Source organism: Atractosteus spatula, chromosome 7 (genome assembly GCF_055471065.1).
Source record: "Atractosteus spatula isolate fAtrSpa1 chromosome 7, fAtrSpa1.hap1, whole genome shotgun sequence".
Lineage (NCBI taxonomy): Eukaryota > Metazoa > Chordata > Actinopteri > Semionotiformes > Lepisosteidae > Atractosteus > Atractosteus spatula.
The window spans coordinates 8,049,809-8,073,649 of NC_142712.1; the positions used below are offsets into that span (position 1 = coordinate 8,049,809).

A 23,841-nucleotide genomic window follows, 5' to 3' on the forward strand; every position below is an offset into this window, starting at 1 on the left:
CGACTGTTTCCTTATTCCTGAAAACCTAGTTTACAGTGTTACTTTATTGGTCAATAGTTAATCTGAGTCATATTTCAATACTTGTATTTGTAAAGAAAATATGCAATCACAGAGGAAAGAATGGTTTGCTTAATTGTCGCAGTCACTGTTAGATCTACAAGGATGGACAATTAATTCATATTATTAATTAAGGCTTTTATTTCTGAGGAGGCAAAAATAAATGATAAAAAATCATTTCTGAGCAACAACAAAAAAAGGACCAACAAGGATGAAGTGAAGGGAAATGGCAGATGTACTAAATTAATATTTCACTCAGGTATTCACTCAGGACAGTTCAACAACATGCCTCAGGCAGTCAGTAGAAGACAGTATACAGTATGAACTCAAGATTAATAAACCCCCAGCACTTGATGGCATCTTGCCAATCATAGTCAAGTAAATAAGAGACATTATTCAGAAGCCATTAATGCCACATTTCCAACAATGCTCAAGACTGAGGTTGTATCCATGGACTGGAGAATTGCTAATCTAATGCCCATCCTGAAGATAGGTGAGAATAGGGTACCAATTAATTATAGACCTACTATAAAAGTTTGACTTCCATTAAATGTGATAGAAATGATTATTTGAACAAAATTTGAGGATCACCTTTTTGATAATCGAATACTAGAGAATGGTCAGCATGGATTAAGAAAAGGTTCTTTGGCTCTTTTAGAGTTCTTTGAACAAGCAACAACAGTAATGGATACACACTGGCCTTTTGATGTGGTATATTTAGATTTTCATAAGGCTTTCAACAAAGATCCTCATAAAAAGATTAGATCTCAAATTACAGGTGGTAGGCATTCAGGGAAACACAACTGTTTGGGTTGAGAATTGGTTATCAAAAAGAAATCAGATGGTAAAAATAAGTGATGACCTACTCAAATCAGGGTGCTGTAACTAGTAGAGTACCACAGTGATCTGTATTAGGACCACTGTTCTTCTTAATTTATATCAGTGATCTAGATTCTGGTACAGTTAGTAAAGTAATCAAGTTTATAGATGAAGACAATGCTCTGACTTCTTTTTAAAATTCTTCTTTCTAGAGATCCTTGAGTCAACTAGCTAGTAACTACCAAACAAGCCAGCTGGGCCAAATGGCCTCTCTTTTTTTTGTACTCTTTCGTATGTTCACAATTCTTTTATTCCAAGGAGATCCATCCCCAGAGGAGAGTTGGAGAGTCTCAGTACTGTAATTAAATCCTCATTTCCTGAGAGGACTGTCTCTAAAGGATAAGAAGCTGGGCATCACAAAGTTGTCTAAAAGCAGTCACATAAAATTCCCACCTTTTCTTTAGATAGTGTGAAGCTACTATTTACAAGAGCTCTATTGTGTCTGAAAGTGTCTTGCTTTTTACTATGCTTGTCAAGTTTAAATGAGCCTGATACCTAGCTTGGATTACTAGCTTGGATTACTACTGGAACGTTAACACAGGAGTAACATTTCAAGTGATTGCAAAGTACAGATCAAACTTAAACAGAATTAGCTTTTATCAAATGTAATTTATTTTTATGTGAAATGTGAAGGTAGTACTCATCCTTTTTTGTAGTTTTGTTTATTTCAATGTATACCTTTGAGCGATTCATTTTATCATACTTTAAATGTACTCTATACAAGACTTTCTGTTGCTATCCAATACAGTATTATTCTTTATATTTATGCCTTAGAAGCATTTCTATCTATACAACAAGGAGCTCCCCTATAAATCTCATTTGTATGCTCTCTGCCTCTCCCTCTGCTGAGCACAAAGTAATTTATGAAATAATCTGATGAAAGATGACTCTCTCTTAAAACTATGAAATTGTTTCTGTTTCTCCAGGCTGTGCTACCTTGGTGACTCCCACTTAAAACCACAAAATGTGAAAAATGCCACTGCCAGAAAAAGGTCTTACTTTTGTACGAATGAACAAAAAAAAAAGTTTTTGGAGCAATGATTTTATCATCTTAAAGCTGGTCTTCGCTATTTTAAACTGACAGCCCTTTTACAGTATATTTAGATATTAATTTAAATTGTTCTAAATATATTTATATATGATATTGAAACTAATTGTAGAAATATAGGAATAAAGGTTTTCTTACTATGTTTTTGATAAATTTGTTGATTGCAATTTACCATCTGTGGCTGTACACAAGATGGAATTAGAGATATCCATATCTGAATTGCTCTGACGGTGCTGTACATACTTACTTATACAGTTTGTAAAGGGTGACATCTAGTGGCTACAGATGAGAACGCATTTCAAACCAGAAGAAATTCCATTCAAACGAGAACAACAAAATGAAATACAGTAGCAGCAGCAAAAACAGATCTTGTGCCTTAATTCAGAGAAAAATAGAGCTCCTATGTGAATAAAACCGATAATAGTGGAAGAACCTCCCTTTCTAGGGATACAAAAATATTTGGTTTTCTGGGGAATATGGGTTTTACTTAATTGGATGATTAACGTACTATGACAGTTAAAGAAGCTAATATTGCGTTGTGTAGTGCACAGATATATTTTAGTGAAAAGTTCATCTAAAAAGTTTGTATCATGCCACATAATTTTGATCAAAGCCATGATGTATTTCTGCAACAGACTGTTTTTAAAAAATATTTCTGTGAACTGAAATACCTAAATGCTTTGAGTATGGACGGTGACATATATCTTTTCTCATATGTCAGTCACTGTTAATTGTGTAGTTTCCTATTTGTACTGTGGATTCATGATTAGTGGATTATAGCTAGGTAATAATTATTTATGTTGAGTAATTTCATAAAAAAACACTTGCAAAAGTAGTTTTAGTTTGAGATTTTTTCTGTTGTAGTGATAAATTGACATTCAGTCTAATAGGAGTATGTGAGGAAAGAAGCTTGCATCTGTTTGTATGTTTTATTGAAACTCTTATCTCTGATACTCAAATCCTATAACTTCTGACAAAGTAAATTTTCAGTCAGGAACAGGAAAGCAATGGAAACCACAAATCAGTTTTTTAATCTGGACACAAAATGTGTTACGTCTCCTATTGACCTGCTTCATACGTTCCATGAGCATAATGGCAGTTTCTCCTCTGAGTTTCTGATATTATTTTAAGTTTCAATTTTCAGTTTTAAATGAAAAAAAAATGCTGTGGTCCTAAGAAACAAAAGTACCAAGCGCAGTCTTTGCTGTTTCCATGGAAACTGCAACATGCAGCTGCAAAAAAGCCTGATGTTACCAAAAAAGGCCCCAAGGTCTGTCAGGCAATAAAGTTTTCCAAAATACTTAATTCCCCATCACATCTGTGGTGTGTTAACAGCAAAGCTTTTGACTTGACATTTATGAGCATGCGAGTATAACACATTTAACAATAGGCTAAATACGTATATACATCAATAAATAAGTGACAGTAAAAGTGGAAACAGACAAAAAATTAATTATAAGGCTAATCAGCTTTCAGGTAGTTTGTATTTACATATTAGTGACAAAAAAAGTTTTGCACTAAAGAAAAAAATCTTTTCATCATTAAATTAACTTTTGTTTTTTTAATGAAAGTGAAATTCTTTGCTTCTCGCAGATAAATGCAAAATTATAGGAAGACCTTGCATTTGTTTTTAATTTAAGAGAAAGCTTTTGCTCATAGAGACATTCATCTGGGATATTAGAAAAAAAACAACAACAAACAACAAATCAAACAGTTCTATTTGTCCCATGACTTCTAAAACAGCACCAACAATATTAATTATAATTCCTTATATTCATAAAGGACTTTTCATCCCAGAGGATCCCAAAGCATTTACATTTCACATACATTATAGGAGGGGACACATTTCATTCATTATTACCCTGGGTTAGGGTGCAACAGCCATGATGTGCCAGGTGTCCCACTATGCAGCAGATCAGGTAGAGAAGTGAGATCAATTGAATTAACAATGAAATTTAGGGAAGCCAGTTAGTGAAAAAGTGGAAATTAGTCGGGCCTCCAGAGCTACCACCCCTACCCTTACAAACTTTGCCATGGGATATTTAATGTTCAAGTAGCCAGGACCCTTATTTAATGTCACATCCAAAGGAAAGCACATCCTACAGTAAGGTGTCCCCCTTTACCATAATTTGGCATTGGATTCTGGTCCAGATGGAAGAGTGCCTACAATGCCAATTACAGAAGCAATTGGTTTTTGTATTTCTGGAACAGAAAGTAATTTCAAACCTATTTTAGTATTGATATTCCTATATCCTGATGTACTACTCAGTTGGAGGTTTATAGATGCCTGTGGCATCGCGACATCAGTTTCGGCACCCTTCGTCTCAACTCAGTTCATTTACCTGAAGCATTTTCTGTTACTCAGTAGGATCAGTTTGCATTCCCAAAATTCAAAATGGTACCACTGATAAAAAAGGATAGTTCAATAAACTTAAGTTTGTGAATGACACTGCTGATGAATAAAGTTGCATTTCAGTCATAATGTAGTAATACATGGCTTACAAGTAACCCCTAAAATATAGTCCCATCTAAAAAAAGCACATAACTGTGCATCTTTGAAGCATCTTTTTATTTCAATACACAGAAAACATTTCTTAAAGAATCACTGTAATTCGGAAATACCGCTCCTTTTTTGCAGAACAATCTCATTCTGCAGATGGCAGTACACTTCTTGTTTCTGTGAGTTTTATGCAAATGCAGTGTGCCAGGTACTGTAGCTTTGCTGTTAAATTATTCCAATGTGTTTTCCCCAAGAGTGCCGTGTGTTTAATTGCAGAGCTAGCCTCGTCTGCACTTGAATTCATTTCAGTGTGATATTATATACTGTTGAAATATTTACCGTATTTATCATAATGTCCTCTAATGGAATTCTGGGGTGAAAATGTAAGCCAAATTTAGATTCATTCTGGTTATAATTGTATGTAACTTTGAAGGCAGCAGTGTAACCATTGATGGCCATGTTTTTGCCAAGCTTTAGTGAACTATTATTAGATCTAGATTAGTTATGAAATATGTATACCTGTACCTCACATGGCTGAAAGAAAAAAGCCAAAACAAAGCTGTTTCTTTAGCAAGGATACCAATTGTGACACATATTTGAAAACACAAGATTTATTATTTCTTCTAGCTTACTATATAGCTAATTGTGAAATGAAACACATAAATGGATTTAATGTGAGGTATAGTTTTCTAGAAATAAGCTCCTCAGTTAAACTATTATACCTGAAGTATTTTAAGTATACAGAGGACAAGAACTTCACTTTTTGTAAAGGCAAAAAATTGGTTCCTTTTTTTTTTGGTGCCAAACTCAAACTACAGGGGAGCCCTATTCTCACTGGAGAATCGCAGCACGCCTTACATAATCCACTGAGCTGTAAAATCAGAGGCTGGGGCTGGCGTCCCGGCTCACTGCTGCAGCTGGGTGCTTACCCATCACTTCAGATACTGCTGGTGTTGATCCCTCTGCCTTCTGGTTGCATCGGAATCTAACACAGCAGAAGGCAAGGGTCATACATCACATTGATTGGCAATGAAGCTGCTGCTGGATACACAGAAGCATGCTAGGGGGAGAAACCACCCAAAATAAATCACTTATGAGGAAAACACTGTTTTTTTTATTTTTTGTTCTTTGCCTCACTGGGTTCTGATGGGTAAATCACGGTTTCCTATTCATTTCAAAGTCAGCTGTGTGGTTTAACAGGTATGTGGAAGGGCATACCGTGAGTGGCTTTACTATCTGTTGCATGCACTCAGCTGTGAAATCAAGCTGCACTGTTAAATGCTGTTGTGGGAAATCAATCTGTTTGTTGCTCAGTTGGTGTGAATATCTCTGCCGTGATGTAAAATGACCAGCATAAAAGTGCAATTAATTACAAAGGTAAATAGGACTGACTTTCTGACCCCTCCCCCAACAAATATTTTAACTGTCAGAGATAAGGGGATAATGTACTGTTTGTCTTCTGGGCACTAACGGAACGTCTGTGCCTTCGTTGCAAAAACTCAACCACAAAGCAATGGTCTCTCCCACTTTTACACACAATATGTGGTCTTGATGACCTCAGTGTGTCTTACCTAATCCAGTAGATAAGGTCATAAAATTGATAGCAAAAACCACTAAAAGTACTAGATCACAGACTCTCGTTAGGTCCCCTGGAGTGCCTGGTGGTGTCGCACTGTTAAGAGGAATGGAAACAGTGTTGACCAAAGCATCCCAGACTGACCACAGGCTGAGTAGGAATCTCCCCTTGAGTGAAAGAATACAGCCATTACCTCTTGGTCTGTTTCTCTGTCTCTCTTTCACTTTCCTTTTGCTGAGGATTAAATACATGAGGACCAAGAAAGGGAATAAGTCTGGAGAAAAAAATATTTAATAGTAAGAAGAATTGTTTCTTCATTTATCTAATGGAAGCCAGCAATTGTGTTTGAACATCACCATGTTGGAGCATGAAACAGTCAGCAAGTATCAGAAGGCAGAAGTTAATATTGGGGAAAAGCTAAGCATACAAAGACATTGATCTTATAAATACACAGTTATCTCAAACATATGTACTTAATAACCAAATCCCTCTATGGCTTTGTGTTTGTGGTCATAATAGCTGTTCTATTGCAAATATTTTGTCTTCTGAATAACTATATTATAGTAGCCACCCTAGAAATGTACCAATTAATAGGCACCTCTGTCATTGTGGGGGAGGCTTGGCTCAGGGAGAAGAAAAAGAAGTGAGCATCCTCTAGAGAGAATGAAAGATTATAGAGATGAATCCTACGCAGTATAACCCACACCACCCACCCATTACATAAATGTGAAAAAGAATCTGATACGCATTGTATGTGTGTGTGAATCTCCTCAGATTCATAGCCTGGTTCCCATGGAAACAACAATTTGTAAATCTGCATGCAAACAGCTGCTGTTGCATACCTCAAAGCCGAGAGATTGCTTTGAAAAAAAGAAGAAAATGAGGGGAAAAAAAGTGTTGGGAGAGTCCTCTTGTCAGCTTTGGCGAACACAGAAAGGTAGAATTTAGAGGTTAACTTCCATGTCTGCCCAGCATATACTATATGCTTTTCCCTAGGGAAGGAGGTACAGTGACTAAAACTGACAAACTTGACTGTATTAGACATACAGAAGGAGAGCTTGGGTAGGCCATCCCTATATCCTCCATTAGTGCTAGAGACTTAAGCACAACATCTATGTAGAAATCATAGCAGCCTAATGACTTTTTTTAATAATGTATTACCGGACCTGTAAACTGCATAGCTATAAGAATCCAACAAGACATGTGGGCTATTCATACATTTCAAATGAGCGTTTTATCCCTTTCTGTGTTATCTACATTAAGCTGTTTGATGGTGAACATCTGCTTCCTTATGTCTCTCTTTGAAAACTTGAAAACAAAATGCAAATCAAACAAACTACAAAGAACCCTCTTGACACAGTTTTCGTTTTCTTTTTTTTCCGAATCTGCCCTGCAAATACTGTAGCTATGTGTGTAACATAGCACGTATTTATCCTGTATGGAAGCAGATACCAAGACATTTGCTGAACCTTCAAAGCTTTGGGTTTTTATAAGCTGGCATAGTCATGAAGGTAGTCACATGGTTTATCTTCCATTTTCAGTTCCATTTTTTTTACTGTTTTCCAATCCAGTAGGGTAAGCCTGGTTTGAAACTAAAATGTTGTATAACCACCTTTAGCACCTTTATAAAATGTGTGAATACATGGTCAGGTTTATTAAACAAGTTTCTTGTTCCTTGGATTTTATTCAATTGCTCTGCGTACTTGGATAGTTTTGATTTATGCTTTATCACCGAATGTTTGGCACAAAACAAGATAATTGTGCATCTCTGTCTGAGGCTTGTAGTGCTCAAGTCTGTTACCTGGTAAGCACATGGAATGACAGGGGAAAAGGTGCTGTGAAGCAAGAGAGAAGAGGGCAAACAGGGAGTTAACAGACTTATTGTAGGGCGTCTTGTGGCTCCTCTTGCCAAAACAGCACTTTGTGTGAGGTGTAAGTTGATTCACACTGTCAACAGGTCATTATTCTGAGTCCTGGTTGTTCAGAGTAGCAGGTCCTACTTGTATTGTACATTTTTTTCTTTGGGAAATGGAAGGAAAATTATGACCTTGTATTAAAAGGAGCACTCAGCGGAATGTAGTGCTAATGAAAGTTCAGTATAAAACTCCACTATTCAATTTCCTGTTATATAGTACTTATTGTTCAGTACAATATTTGACAAATAAAAAGAATAATTAAAAAAACTATTAATATTGAAAATAACCAGTGTAATATGCCAACTAAATAAGGTCTTTTTCATATCAGAATTGAATTTTGTAGGCAGGGCCAAAAATTACTTTTTTGGAGGACATCTTAGAATGTGTTGTTGAATAGAACAACTTTATTCAAAGTTTTTTAATGACAAGTGACAAAATTTCAGAATCTCAAGGTTCTCTATCTTAAGGTTCATATTAGAAATAAGCCTAAAGATCCTTTTTAGTGATGGATTTTTTAATGTTTTTTATACCTTTTAACAAATTAGAGAACAGCATTGTAGCCTTTAAGATAACAGAATCAACCTATTATGTACTGTATACAGTACTATTATATACTATATATATGGTATTATGATTATGTTTGGCTTATTGTAACTGGGAGGGGAAAACAGATGTTTTCTTTTTACTCTTTTGTAAAGATTTGTTTCTGCAGGTGATGACATCAGAACTAATGATTGCAGATTTTTTTGAAATACCGAATTGCAATCTATTATTTTATTCATGTGCATCTTTTGCAAGCTCAGAGCCAAGCACGCCCATCACACTGGTGCATGGATCAAGTGAGAAGTTAGGCAGCTTGACAGCTGGTTTTGGTGAGCCGGCATGTCTTCAAATAGACTGTTTAGGGAGGTGCACACGAAAAGCTGTTTATTTCTTTCAAAGCATATGGACGGCACAGATAAGTAGGCATAACAAAGACATTTTAGAAATGGCTTTCAAAAGCTACATGTGGGAATTACTGGATTTAGGATGATGCTTGTGTCTGTGTTGTCAATTTGGAAGTAAGTTTTTTTGAGGAGTCCATTTAACCTGCAGTGTGTTTTTGCCAAATGCAGACCACGAATTATGTTTAGCATACAAAACGCTGTTTTTTTTATTATTTGTCATCTGAGATAGTACTCAGACCTGCTCTAGTATGTTTTACTTCCCTGTCATTGCAATGCGTTGCAAAGTTAAATTTCTCTTTATTTCTTAATTTGTTGCATATTTGTTTGTGTTAAAATACCATGCTTTAAATTTATTTTTATTCTGGATTTAGTTAATTACAATTCCAACTAATGCAAACATCCTGTCTTATCCTTCTAGGGAAAGATCTAAACCAAATGAAACAAAACTAGTGGTATAGGAGTAAGAACTCAAAAGCAGGGGTAATAGGTAAATAGAAAGTCTTTACCTAGTGCACCTAGTCTTTAAAACCTTTGGAAATGATCAAATACCAATGGTATTGTAAAGACAGATGGCCAGTGAAAGTCATATGGGATAGTCCTGGTTTTAACAGCCAGATTGACATTTCAGGAAGTTGGTCACATGCAAATGGTGATCCTGCCCATAGGATTTATTGGATCAGTGGGACTTTAAATACATAACAGCAAATGATTTAATTCTGAGTAAAATAATTAATATTATGGCTGGTCAAATGTCTACCCATTTGTCACTGGAAAATATTTTCATTTTGGAAACACATCTAGAAAGACTGTGAAATATGTTAAGTGAAAAATCAATCGATTCAATCGAAATGTAAGCTTGGATTAATGTGGAAAGACAAATGCATTTAGTTTCAATACATTTCCTACAGCACCCTCGAGAGATACTTCAGTATTTATGCCACCCTTTCATGCTATTTCAACTCTTTATTAGCTTGTGAAATTATTCTTGGTGGAATAATTATTTTGTTTTCATTATGGCAGACACAATTCTGTAGCCTACATAAGAAAGTCTTCGTAGCTACTAGTTTAACCCCAAAACAGTATTACAAAACAATACAATGCAACCTACTGTATGTAGTGTATTTTGCTTTGCAACTAATCATCTTTTGTGAATTACTTTACAAAACGTGTGAAGGTATTTGGAAATCCTAACCCATAAGCACCTATGACGTGCTTTATAGGGCTGTGAACAAAACTGATTGACTGATGGATGGATTCAATCTTCTGCCTAACTATTGTTTACTCCCCTCCCACCTTACATTATTAAAAATATTTATTTCAGGCATGTTGAACATTTTTCTTCCTTTAGTGGCCATCTGTACTGTGGATCTCTTGCTCATGAATTTTAATAAGCAAGTAAGACGTTTTTAGTTAGATTTTGGCTTTAGCTCCATTACTAACAGTCTTCCATCAGCCAAAATCCAGTGTACTGTAAGCTGTTCAGTGCCATTTATGTTTTCTTGTTTTATATAACAGCATCACTCTGAGCCCTGCATCTTAACATTGATGATATATAGAACTGCAGGCCGAGATTATTAAAAGAAATCATACCATATGATGTCTATTCCTGTTTTCACATACTGTAGCGCCATCTTAGACTGCTTTTTAAATGATTTTTTCTGCTTTTTAGTTTAGTTTATATTAGGTGTAAAGCAGGATTTTTTCCCTAGAATTGCACTTGGGATTATGGACACAGTTTCCACTAAGTAAGACAAAATCTTGCTACACAGGTTAAGCAGTATCTAAGCAATTATAATAGAAATAATTCTGTGACCGTTTTTAAATTCTAGGGAAGTTATTCATTTGGAAATACACTGCAGAGACTGTTCTGTATAGTCTGTAGTACAGTGTACTTTTACATTCTAAATCTGCCAACATTATCTTGAAGGAAGTCTCGTCTTACATTAAGAGTTCTTCAGAGGTATGATGCGATATCATGTGTCAAGAGTCTACAATTTGGATTCTGGCCTTTTTTCAGTTCCTTATAGAAGGCTCCAAACACTGAGAGCTGGTTGTCTCTTCAGCTGCTGCAGAGCAACAGAAGACTGGAATGATCTTCCAACCCATATCAAAATTTGCAAGTCGGTCGGCTCTTACAAATTCTTTCATAAAAAAATCACTTTTTTGCTGTGCACATACTGTAGCTTTCAGTTTCATGTAGCTGCCTGTTTAATTTACTGTTATAATGTGTAGTCATTTCATTGTTTTATTATAACTTGAGATGGTGTGTCATTGAAGGTACTATAAAATTAATGTATTATTATTATTATTATTATTATTATTATTATTATTATTATTATTAAAAGGAAATGCTTTATACTTCAGATGAAGCTTCAGCAGTCTCTGGAAGCTCAGAATGTTTTGTTGGAATGCCAAAAGCTTCCATTATTCCAGTTTGACTGCTCCACCCCTGTCAGATTCCCCAACTATTCTATGCTGATAATCTAATGAGATCACAATACTTCCCACATTGCATCTCCATCACAGCTGTCACAGTCTGCACCTGTTCCTCCAGCTGGGCCACTTGTGCTCATCTGAACAATTCAGACATATTGATTGGTGCTGGGGGCTGCAGTGGGATCCCTCTTATATGTAAAGCACTTTGGGATCAATTGGGATGAAAAGCACCATACAGTCATTTATCATTATAAATAGATGATGAATCAGACGAGTACGGTAAGAATCTATAAATATAAAGATATTTTACAGGCTTTATTGCTGCTCTCAAGTTGTTGCTTGATATCATTATTAATTTCTCCAGATATGATCCTGAAAGTCATCAAAAATAATCTGAAAATAATACTTATTCTTTTAAATTTGCAGTCTCCTTGATAATAAAAAGGAGTTCTGGCATATATGTTGATCATGATTTCAGGGGAGTGGGGAACAAAGTGTTGATTTTGCAATTGTAATAGAAGTATTACACTAAACTAAAGGGATACAGTGCTTTGCAAAAGCATTCAGGCCAGAATTTTTGCACTCTTTTTGTAGTTTGTTAATTTAAACCTGCAGTCATGACACTTTGATGTAGCTATTAATATTTGTTATATATACAACCTACTCTGCACAGGAAAACCAAATAACCGAAATAAAAAAAGAAATAATCAGTATGAAAGAAAAACTGAAAAAATGTAATTGTATAAGTATTCATACTATTTGCTGTGGTGAACCTAAATTAATTAATGAGCACAAAATTACCTTAGCCACACTAGAGTAGTTAACTACGTAGTTGGTCTCTGTGTGCAATAATTTTGGTTGCCATAATTTCAGAATAATTACATCTACTGTATCTCTTTAAGGTCCTTCAGCCAGGTAGTGAGTTTCACACAAAGATTCAATCAGTGAGCTTTCAAAACAAATGTTTCCTGGAGCATGGTAAAGTGAATCATTAAGAAGTGGGAGGCACCCAAACTCTGGCTAGATCAGGCTGTCCCTTCAAACTGAGTAGATGGGCAGGGAGGAGGCCAACAGTGACTTTGAAAGAGTTACAGAGTTCAGTGGCTAAGATAGGGAAGAATGTAAATAGATCAACAATATCTCAATCAATCCACAAGGGGTCTTCTAGGGAGAAATCACCTAAACAAATTTAGGTGATTTGCATTTAGGTGATTTGTTGTAAACGAAGGACCCGAATAATACTGCAAACATTTGACAAAACGTTTTGTGGTCAGGCACGACAAAATTGAAACAAAACTGACACAAAGCCCACCATAGTCAACATCATCCCTGCTGTCAAGTATGATGGTGGCAGCATTCTGTAATAGTTCTGCTTCTGATCAGCAGGGAGTATGAAATTGTCAAGACTGATGGGAACATAAATGGAGTGAAGTACTGGCCAATCTAAGAGGAAGGCTGTGCAAGGAGCACTTAGTAACCTTCTTTTAAATGGACATATTTCTTGACAGCTGTAATGTTTTTTAATTACATTGAATTTTCTATATTAACCTAGCTTAGTGTAGTTTGTTTTATTTAACTTTTAGTGTTAGGAAGCAATGTGTTGATCTTAGTCTGGCCTTAAACCAAAAATGGCAAGCCCCATAATGAACATTTAGACATATAATGTGTTTAATGTAAAAGTTCACTTTTTATGTCAGGAAGCTGTAAATGCATAGCACAACAACTAAATGGTTGTAATTTGTTTGTGTAATGAATCAGCTGAAGAAGTTAAACAAATAAAATTCCTGTCTGCAAAGCTGCTGAAAACCTTTTATGTTATCAGAAACTGTGATCTTCAGACTGTGTGGTACAACAGAGTGGACTGAGGAAGTTTACTGAAGTCAGGCTATAATTCCACACTGATGTGTAACTCTTAAAGTGACCCACTACTTGGGAGTCTTTTTCAATTTTGGATTAATCCTCCAACAGCTAGTATCAAACACCAGTCTGAGGTATAAGAATTCATGTGACTTTAAATTCAGATAGTTTATGAAAACCGAGTGTGTTTACATTTTGGCTGCAGTGTTTTATTCTAAGTCTGTCAAATGCAAAAAAGTTGGATGTGTACTACTGTACTAAGCCTGGTGGTAAGCACGGAACTGAATTAGAATTCAGCTGTTACGTGTGAATGTTGCCCAGGGTTGAAGGTCATTGTTTGAGTTAGAGAGAACAGGAGGCTGCCCTGGGGATTAGGCTGCGCGTTCAGATGGTGGTAGCGCAGACATCTGGCACTCATATTCCGTTTTACTTCAAGGGACAGACTGTACTGAGCATTTCCATGGAGACCCGGGAAGTTTTACTTCATTGTAAGTGCAATAATAGCATTTTGCATTTTAACTATGCGATGATCCGGGGAAGTTTTGCAAAGTGTACTGCAAGCTGTAATATGTGACTGCTAAATGTTGAAGAGCAGGGTGTAATAAAATAGCCAAAGCATGAAAAGATGTTGTGAGAGCTCTGATTTCAGTGTTCCCTAACTATTGTACTAGAAGCTCAGAGTGGCAGGAGATTTGCATAAATTTGAAGTGTGTGGCATTAGTTCTTGTTAATGTCTTTCCTTAAAAGGATTTAGATTGAAAATAGGTGGAAGAGATGCAAAGTCAGTGTTTGGCAGAAGTAGGTGAAACTTCTGTCTGCCAAAGTTGCAGAATCCTCCATGTTTATTTTTGGTTTCAGAAAAGGAAAATAATAATGTACCTTCCATATGAGTATACAAGTTTCCAATACCCTCAAATCAAAAGTTTGTCAAGAAATATCAAAAAGTTTTAGACTTCATTCATTAGAACTCAGCACCCATGCTGATTTTATTTTTTCTGTGTTTGATTTATACAACAGTGGTTGCATTATTGAGGTGTTGGTTTATTTGTTTTCGGGATTTGTTGCCAGACTTTTGCTTTGCTTTTCAATGAAACAAGACCTTCAAGTACAGTTTACCATTTCTTTGATAGTACTCTCTCCTCTCAAAAACAAAACTGTCATATTTCAAGCCACCGCCTGACAGCCTGTACTGTGCTTATTTCAGTTTGAGTGTCAAAAGTCTGCTGCCTCAACATCACTAAAAACTGCTGCTTGTCTCAATGTCTGCCAATCTAAACAGTATGTTTGTGTTAACTGCTCACTGTGATATCAGTATTCAGATAGGCAATCTGAATATCTGAATGATGTCCTCCTTCTTAGGGACTTGTTATGAGGCAATTTTATGTTGTGAAGCTATGATTTTGTTTTGAGACTGTGTCAGGGGCAGCTATTGAGGTACTGGAAGCCTCTCACTCTCTAGCACAAATATAAACTAGAACTTTCTAAACAAAGGATTTAACGACTGCAGAGCTTTTTCTTTTTGGCAGGGATGATGTTAGTCCAGTTGTTTCTGGCAGTACAGAAGTGTAGTTTGTGTTTAATACCCATTGCCTCCCCTTAAATAAACTTTTAAGTTTCAAATGCATTGCAACTTCACTATCAGGATCATTGTAAACACAAAGGCCTTCCTTTTTGAAAGGTGAGTTGCTTTGTTTAAAAGTCCCAACTCAAATTCATAGCCAAGGAAATGTGCAGTATTTTGTTTCAGAAATCCATGTCTGCTTGATAAGAAACAGGAATGGTTTCCTTAATTCAACATACAATTCACAAAATCCATAAAAACCAATTCATACACAAGTGCTGTGTTTACCAATAAATAAAAATCAAGCAATACAAGCAATATTGTAACTTGATGTAATCGAGGTAGCGTAGCAGGTAGTGTTACAACTCAGCCAAACATATGTGGTTGAGAAGAAAATCACATTCATGGGTGTTGGTTAGCCTGAACTTGAAAAAATAGTGTCTGAAATTCCACAGTACTTTTTCCGTCCTTCACTGAATTCAATAAAGAGTACGAGATGCTATGTGTACTGGAGCCTGGAAAAATGAGCTTAATGTTCCTCCTGATACTACTAAACAGGGAATTAAAAAAAAACTGCAGGAAAAATAGCCTACAGTATGTGATAGTGTCCTCCAGCCATTTAAACATCTAAAGAGTATGAACTGAAATGTAACCTGTCCCAACTATCAGGTTTTGCTAATTATGGACCTTGAAAAATCAGTGTAAGATACTTCTGTGGCAATGTTAAAAATGTTTGGGAGTGCATAAGTTTTACTGGGAAGGTAGTTCAGGGGGCAAATGTGATGCACTGAGGGATGAAGATTAGGATTCTGATCATTTTATGAATAAAGTTCTAATTTAATGTATTCAGACTCTCAATATTATCTGCATCTACTTGATATTATAATCTTTTCCTCCATGCTGAGACTCTGTGAAGTTGAAACTGTTCAGATTTTCATAGAAAGGATTGCTCATATCTCGTTCTGCACAGTATGTCATTTACTTCAGTTTAAGAAATGGTCGTATTTATTTTCGGTACTTGTGTAACATACAGTATGTCTACTGCAACGATACTTCATATCAGGCCCTTCATTACAGAATGGGGCCACTTTGTCTTTATTTTGATTAGCAGCATTTTCACCCTTCATTACCTCCAGATTGTTAGAGATTTAAATCATTATTGCTTTTCAACCTGTGGTGGGCCAGTGACTGGTGATTCAAATATGAAATATGTGAATTGAGCCTATGTTAAGGAAATGAATTAACAGTTTGTTCAGTCATTGACTCCCAGATGAATTGTTAATCTCAGGTTCTAAATGAAATGTAGGAACTTCATTCCTTACTGAAATCAGAAATTGGTGTTACTTAAGCCTTGGTGTGATGCAATATTTTCATGAACCACTTCAATGTTTCTTTTATTCCACTTTTGTGGCTTAAGTGGTACTTGCTAATTAAATTGCAGGTATAAAAAAGTCCTTGAGGTCATATTATGTTTGGGTATGGTTCAATAGATGTCAGAAAATGTTTCAAATAAATCTCATAAAGAGGTAAAAAACAGTGGTTGTTCTTACATTGCCTTAATTTAAATTAGTTATTGTAGTATCCTACTTAATACTATGAGTGATACTTAACCAATATATACTGCATAGATATACAGTATATAGATATATAGTAATATTTTCCCTTATGCTTCATTCTGATTTAAAAAAAATCAATAAACAAACTCAATTTCTGAATTTGTAAAGTGAATAAACATAGTTCTATTCTTTAGCTTAGCATAATGTTTCAACATCACAATGTTTACTGTATAGGGCTGAAATATGGACAATATACAGAAGACACTTATAAGAACTGGAGTCATAAAGCAAATGCTGTTTGAGGTAGATTTTACATATTAATTAAGAAGACAGATGTACCCAAGCCAGTGTTCTTCTCTGATCTTCCTCATATCAGCTCCATTGCGTCCAGTTGCCCAAAGAAGATTCAGTTCTCCCTGTGTAGTCAAGGCAATCATAGGTCCCAGAAGTTTGTGTTTTAAAGAAATGGTAAAAAGCTAACCTGAAGAAAGGCAACCTCCATATCAGCTCCTGGGAGATTGTGGCTGTTGACCTAACCAGATGGAGGAATAATATCTGGGAAGCAGCCCAGCACTTTAAGACCCAAAGATGTCAGAACCATGATGCAAAGCATAGTGTCAAAGAGCGCTCCCCATGACCAGATTGTGCATTGCATGTCCTGATATCTTCTTTGACAACACCTGTTCAAGCGGCCAGACAGTGCACACGTCCTGCAATAGCCTTAACTATCACCTTCGTGTTCATGGCAGACAATTATAATTGAACACAAAGGATAGTCAATGGATAAATTGATCAACTAAAAATGGAGCGGTGGCTCTGTGGCTCAGGATCTGTGTGCCTGTGGCTGGAAGGTTGCTGGTTCGTATCTCACGGCTGGCACAGGAGTCCTACTCCGTTGGGCTCCTGAGCAAGGCCCTTAACCCCAGCTGCTCCAGGGGTGCTATACAATGGCTGACCCTGCGCTCTGACCCCAAGCTTCTCTATCTGTCTGTGTGTCTCATGGAGAGCAAGCTTGGGTATGCAAAAAGACTAATTCCTAATGCAAGAAATTGTATGTGGCTAACAAAGTGATCTTATCTTATAATAATAATAATAATAATAATAATAATAATAATAATTGCCTACACTTTTATAGCACTTTTCTGGACACTCCACTCAAAGCGCTTTTACAGGTAATTGGGACTCCCGTTCACCACCATCAGTGTGCAGCTCCACCTGGACGCTGCGACGGCAGTCATAGTGAGCCAGAACGCTCACCTCACATCAGCTATCAGTGGGGAGGAAAGCAGAGTAATGAAGCCAATTCATAGATGGGGATTATTAGGAGGCCATGATTGGTAAGGGCCAATGGGAAATGTGGCCAGGACGCTGGGATTACACCCCTTATCTTATCTCTTAAATGACAATACCACTCTTAATATGACAATAAGCATTGAGAAAGCATGCATTCTGGAGGGACTGTTGCCTGTCTATCTCTGATCACTTCTGTAAACTCACATGTAACAATTAAAGAAAGGAACACTTGACATCTGTGTTCAATACTGCTCCAGCACCTGGTCTATTGTTATATTTTTATTTATTTTTAAACCATAACACTGAGTGACCTACAGTATATATTCATGAGTTATAAATATGACAAAAATAAACTTCATACAACTGAGTGGTGAAGTCAGTAGATGAGTTCTGCTATGAATGAAGTGCTGGTTACCAGATGCAACAGCTGACTGTGTCTATGGAGTTCATAACATGAATGGGAAATTGCAATGGTTTTACATACCTTTTTATAAGCACATTATTGACAAATTTCTTACCAATTTTTAGGTAGTGTCTGTCAGTTTAGAAAAAGTGTTCATGAGTTGACATGTAACAATATCCCAATATGTAACATGTCTTATCACAGTATTTTAACTAGCATGTGACATTTTGAAGTTTTTTGCAGATACTCAGTTAATGTGGCATCTAGAGTGTATGTGCATCAAGAGTAAAAAAAAATGCCTCTTATCTTCTTTGAAGTTTTAACATGTTAGTAAAACATATTCTTCTGCTTTAAATTTGTGAAGCACCATTGCAATGCGATCATACTAGTAATGCCTGAGAAAAATGTCATTCAACACAGTTTCTAACAATGAAAAAAATCACAATTTACTGTAGGTTATAAACAGACTTCTAGTTATCAATTTTTAAATTATGTTTTCAATGTTGCTTTCTCCATTATGTGCACAGCTACCCATTAGGTTGGCAGCCAACAGTGCTAGATTTTTGGAAGCAAGTTGAGATACCCCTCATTTTTTGGCACTGCAGTGTCTGCTCATTGAAGGAAGGTTCTGTTTTTAGACTGGAGACAGACACATTTGAGATGCTGGGCACGTCAACTGTTTGCCTTTGCTACAGTAAGTACTCACCAGTTTGTGGAGCTTGCAGGGATGTTGAAATTTACTCCCAGGTGAGACTTTGAAGAAAGTATCAAACTTATAGTACATACTGTGGGTGTCCATAACAATAACTATACCAGGTTAATTCTGTAATTTACAAATTTAAGCAGAAGGTACATATTTTGGTAACTGCTGTACAGGCTATGTTCTTGTTTCAAAATCATTTAACAAATATACCTTGCATTTTATAAATATCCTGTAAGAAAGCATGGATAGCAAAAAATATACTGCACATGCACACAGTGCACAGTATAGGTCTATAACACATACTGTATATAATACATACTGTATAGTTTACCTCATTATAAAAAAATCATTCTTAATTTCTTAATTTGCTTCATTCTTAAAAGTGAGGTGCTGAAGAATTAAAACCATCAATTTTTTATCCACACTACACTGGCTTTAAACCATTTATATTTGTATTTACATATGTGTAAATGTACAATATGTTTTTATTGTTTATATGCACAGTGCCTATAGAAAGTCTACACACCCTGAAAATTTTGTAAGGCAGAATGTGCCAACCAAGTCTATGTGTGAGACTTTGGGACAGCCCTATCCAAACAGAATTATGTCTGTAATTCAAGTAAAAGGTGCAAGAACTTGCTAAGGGGTGTGTTCCAACCTATTATTCTAGGTTTTCATTTGTAATAGCTTTTCAAAATGATTGAGCATCTGTTTTTCATTTGGACGTTGTGTCTAACAACGTGTAAATAAAGGTAAAATAAATTCTGATTTAATGCTTCTTGATTTCAGGCTTGATGCAAAATGCGTTTTGTGTACAAAATGTGTGAAAGGGAGTGTAGAATTCCTATAGGCACTGTATATAAAGGGACTTCTATTTATATAATTACAAAATACAGTATACATGGACATTTACATATCTCAGATAAAAAAGATAAGATACTATTTACAGTGGGACAGCTGTCAAAATTTTTGCTAAAGTGTTCCCTAACAACCGAGCTTAGTTTTGACCGCAGATCTTGTTGCTTTTTTTGTGCGCTGTCACATTAATATTTCACTCTTACTTTTGCCTGTCTGACCTGCGCCCATCTCGGTGTTCTCTAAAGAGGATGGACAGAAAATAGCAGCATCCCCACACAAAGTTAAATACAGAAACAAAAAGGTCATTTTCTGATTGCAGAAAGTAGAACGCAGTCAGATATATGCCGCCTGTGCCCACGTAAATGTTTAGCCCACAGCCCTTGCTGTAATAAAATTCCTCCCACAGCCCACACCTCCAAGCTGCAAATATGGCTTTTAATTCACTAGCGAGCTCTGATAGTAATGATGATCCGCAGTCCTCCACTGCTGTAACTGCTTGTGCATTTCTGGGGTTTTAAAGCTGTCAAAAGTAAATTAACTATGGATGAGCTGATTTTGACAGATGCTTATTAAACATTAAGAGGAAGGTGGCAAGAGTACGTACAGGAGAGAAGCCTAAATATCACAAAAAGAGCATTATGAATGCTTTCCACTGTGAATTCTGGAGTACATCTCAAATACATTTTGCTTACCTTAGCATTTATTATCTTACTACGTTGTGCGTAGTAAGTTCTTAAAATAAACAAGTGAGTAGACTACAAGTTTTAAAATCTAGGTAATACACCAAATGAAGACATTTTTCTAATACTGCACAGTTCCAGAGTTGTTCAGTGCAGGCAGTGAGAGTGAGGCCTGAATGAAGGCTGCATAAGGTACATGTACAAAATGTTTCAATGTAATACCCTTCTATTGAAGTTTCTCAGCATCAGTATGTGCCCATTTTGGGTTATTGAAATAGCCTTCTCTTGTTAGCGCTTTTGTCCCACAATACAATATCATTTGCCAGAAAAATGAATGTGCTGGAAAAGATGATTCCAGCATTATCCATGCTTTTGCTGTTCTTTCCCCTTTTATCAACTGAAGCTTATTAAAAAGATATGATTATGTAGAGCAGTATTTTTTAACCCGAGATGACATTTTTCCTATTGAGCGGACATTTGCAAATGAAAATGAATACCTTTGACATGAGAACGTTTTTTTTTCACAGACATCCAGGAGTTCTATGAAGTCACGTTGCTTAACACTCACAAGAGCTGTGAGCAGAAGATAGAGGAAGTCAATCATGTGGCTGACAAGTGGGAGCAAACAAACGCTCCTGCCACTGTCCTCCAGCATCTACACACAGGTCAAGAGGTGAGAGAACAGATTACTGAAGGTGTTTCCCTATGTATTCCTACCAGGTCAGGCAAACAGTCCATCACTATAGCCTGGTCTCTGGAGTGAGAATGTTCTAGGTTTTAGAGACATGCAGTAAATAAGAGATCTGAGTGATGTGATTTTGCCATGCCTCTGTTGTCTTTCCTGTGATTGCAATTAACTGTTACAGTTCTTTAATGCTTACAAACTACAAACGTCTAGTTTACACACTCAATATTATGAACTATTCTTCGATATTCTTTATCAGAGCAGGTCAGAGGGCGTGCGCCTTAGTTAAATATGGAAACAGACCAAGTTTTCATTTCTCTAAAAGAACTAAGTAAAGGACATTGGAAAACTATTAGTACTCTTCTTTCTTTCACTGTGGTTGGCTACATTTTGTGAGATTTAAGTTGTTTACTAATTCATGTAAACCAAATATTTATGAGGAAGTGTAAAAAAATTGAACAGGTAGCTGTGTTTCTAATTACACATTGCATAAGAATATATGTCATTCTACAGTTAAATCAAATCAGACACTCTCGAAGAGAGAAATATTGTTGACTAATTGAAGTTTGTTCTAGAAAATGTTTGAAGAGCCTTTTAAAGAACATATTAAAACCCTTTAGAGGAGTGAAGAGAAATATTACCAGCAAAAAAAAATTAAACAGTTTGATAGTGTACATCATAAGAAACCTTCAGGATTTATACATTTCCATGTGCTTTGTATAGTCTAGGAACTATTAAAGAATGAACTGAGTATGAATCTGATTGAAAAACCACTACTAGATATTGGCTCTCAAGGAGGAGGTTTAGCTGATGATGCTGCCTTTTCCAGTCTGATGGAAAGACAAGTTTAAAAAAAATGTCTGGTAAACTTTTGGGGTTTTGAAATCCTTTCGACATTCTTTTGCTTAAATTCCTGGGTATGATTAATTTAGGGTCAGTTGCTTATGTAGCATGGCTCCTTCAAGTCAGCAGCTGCTGTTTCCCATACACTTTCCTTTCCTGTGATTACAGGCACTGCATATTGTTTTTTAATATGCGGTTCATTTTTTTCTGGATTGTATTTATTTATGCAGTGTTAGTCAAGTTATTAAGTAAAAACACAAATCTATATCGTTCCACTAGGGGGAAACTACTTCTGTAAAAACAATGTATGCTACAGTTCTCTGGGTTGTGAGGAGGGATATTATATTGTGCATCTGGTGCTTAGGTCTCTGGGGTACGAACTACCATTTCTGCAGCACGTTTCACTTACAGTATGCTAATATACATTCTGAATCTGGATTCAATTAAATTTATTTTGATTAGAATTTATTTCCATACGAAAAGGAAACAAAACATTATGAAACACGGATCAGCTGTTTGCGATTTTGTTACCTATATTTGGTGTTTTGTGTCTGATTTAGCTGAGAACAGTAATTACAAGTTTAGCCAATCTTTAACCTTAAACAACAAAGTACAGCAAATGTTTCCAGGACAATTGTGCAACTGCAATATTGTTGCCAGAAATTGGTGGCTTTCACAGGAATGAAGATGTAAGTTATTTTGACTTCACTGTATTATAATTGCAATACAATATTTAAGCATAGGTATCAAGATTTTGAGCATCAAGAGGTTCATATTTTTCTCTCTCTAGGTAGTGTACTGTATATAGTATCTTGTCAGATAGAATATTTTTATATTTCTGATTAGTGCCAGCAGGGGGATTTGTTTTTCCTTTTTGGTTTTGCTTAGGGCAATATAAATCAGTGATGATTTTGCCTTTGTATATGTGGAACTAAATACAAGTATAAAATATTTTAAGCATTACAGAAGGCCATACCAGTAACTTGTTTATGCGCCAAAGTGCCTAAAAACATAGATTTCTACAATGTCAACATCTGTTTCTGACTGCCACCTGTTGCCTGCTTGGTCTTTTTAATCACATAATTCTGCACTCCACTTGGGGGAGGTAATTCATTAATCAGGCATTTGCTGGCAACTTAATATTAGCATTTATTTAAGAAAAAATCATTCAAATGAAAAATAGGCAAGAAATAAGCATGAACCAAGTACTTGTAGGTCTTGTTCTGTTAAGTTGTCTAACTGTTCGTGTTTCTGTCACTTGAGAGAAAATAAAAATTAGTAACACATTTTTGCAGAAGAATTGAGCACAGGGAACTGACCCCACAGTTCAGTTTTTGAATTTGACAAATTACATCCATATGGATAGCAAGCCCAATTTTATTTTGACAATCCCATTGAAACCCTTTGGTTTCACCCTGAAGCCAGCAGGGGTCAGGACTGATTAATCACATAGATATCCAATGTTGTTGTTTTCAATTACATATTTATTATTTGAATTATGACAGTGCTTATTTTTATATTAGGTTATGCGTGGAGGTGTCCTCGCTAGTCTTGTGATATTTCATTTTTTATAAAAATTGATTCTTTCAAATGTAGTGTATGCATCTGCCATCATTATTTTGCGGTCCATAGACACACACTAATACAGCACCTCCCACACCAAAATATATATATACGGTATTCAAAATAATTATGAAAACAGAAAAATGTGTGTGTTTGATGCAAATGATAAATTATAACTTTATAGATTTTGTGTAAAAATGACGTGTTGTGTAATACAGTATTATACTGACATTCTACAATGTCATTGTCAGGTAAAACATCAGAAAAGGCCCATCATATTAGGCCATATTTCATTTGTACACAAAAGCTATTAATCAGTAATGCTTAATTTGCTCCTATATCCAGATTTTCCTTTGATTAAATCATTATTTTGAATACTGTATGCTAACGAAATTCAGCAATAGCATAAAATAGTTTTTTGAATGATGGCTTCATGGTGAAGACAGGTTGTCAGATTCACCTGGATGCCACAACAAAGCA

At 35.9% G+C, this 23,841-nt stretch overlaps 1 protein-coding gene across 1 annotated transcript in view; it reads left to right on the plus strand.

The window, feature by feature from the left end:
* The first annotated feature begins 483 nt into the window (after window positions 1–483).
* LOC148830362 (disks large homolog 1-like) overlaps window positions 484–23,841 on the plus strand; it is a 107,674-nt gene continuing 84,316 nt past the window's right edge. The window contains exons 1-2 of the mRNA XM_088922295.1: window positions 484–550; window positions 20,798–20,943. Coding sequence (XP_088778421.1) covers window positions 484–550; window positions 20,798–20,943 — 213 coding nt within the window. The remainder of the gene's footprint in view (window positions 551–20,797; window positions 20,944–23,841) is intronic.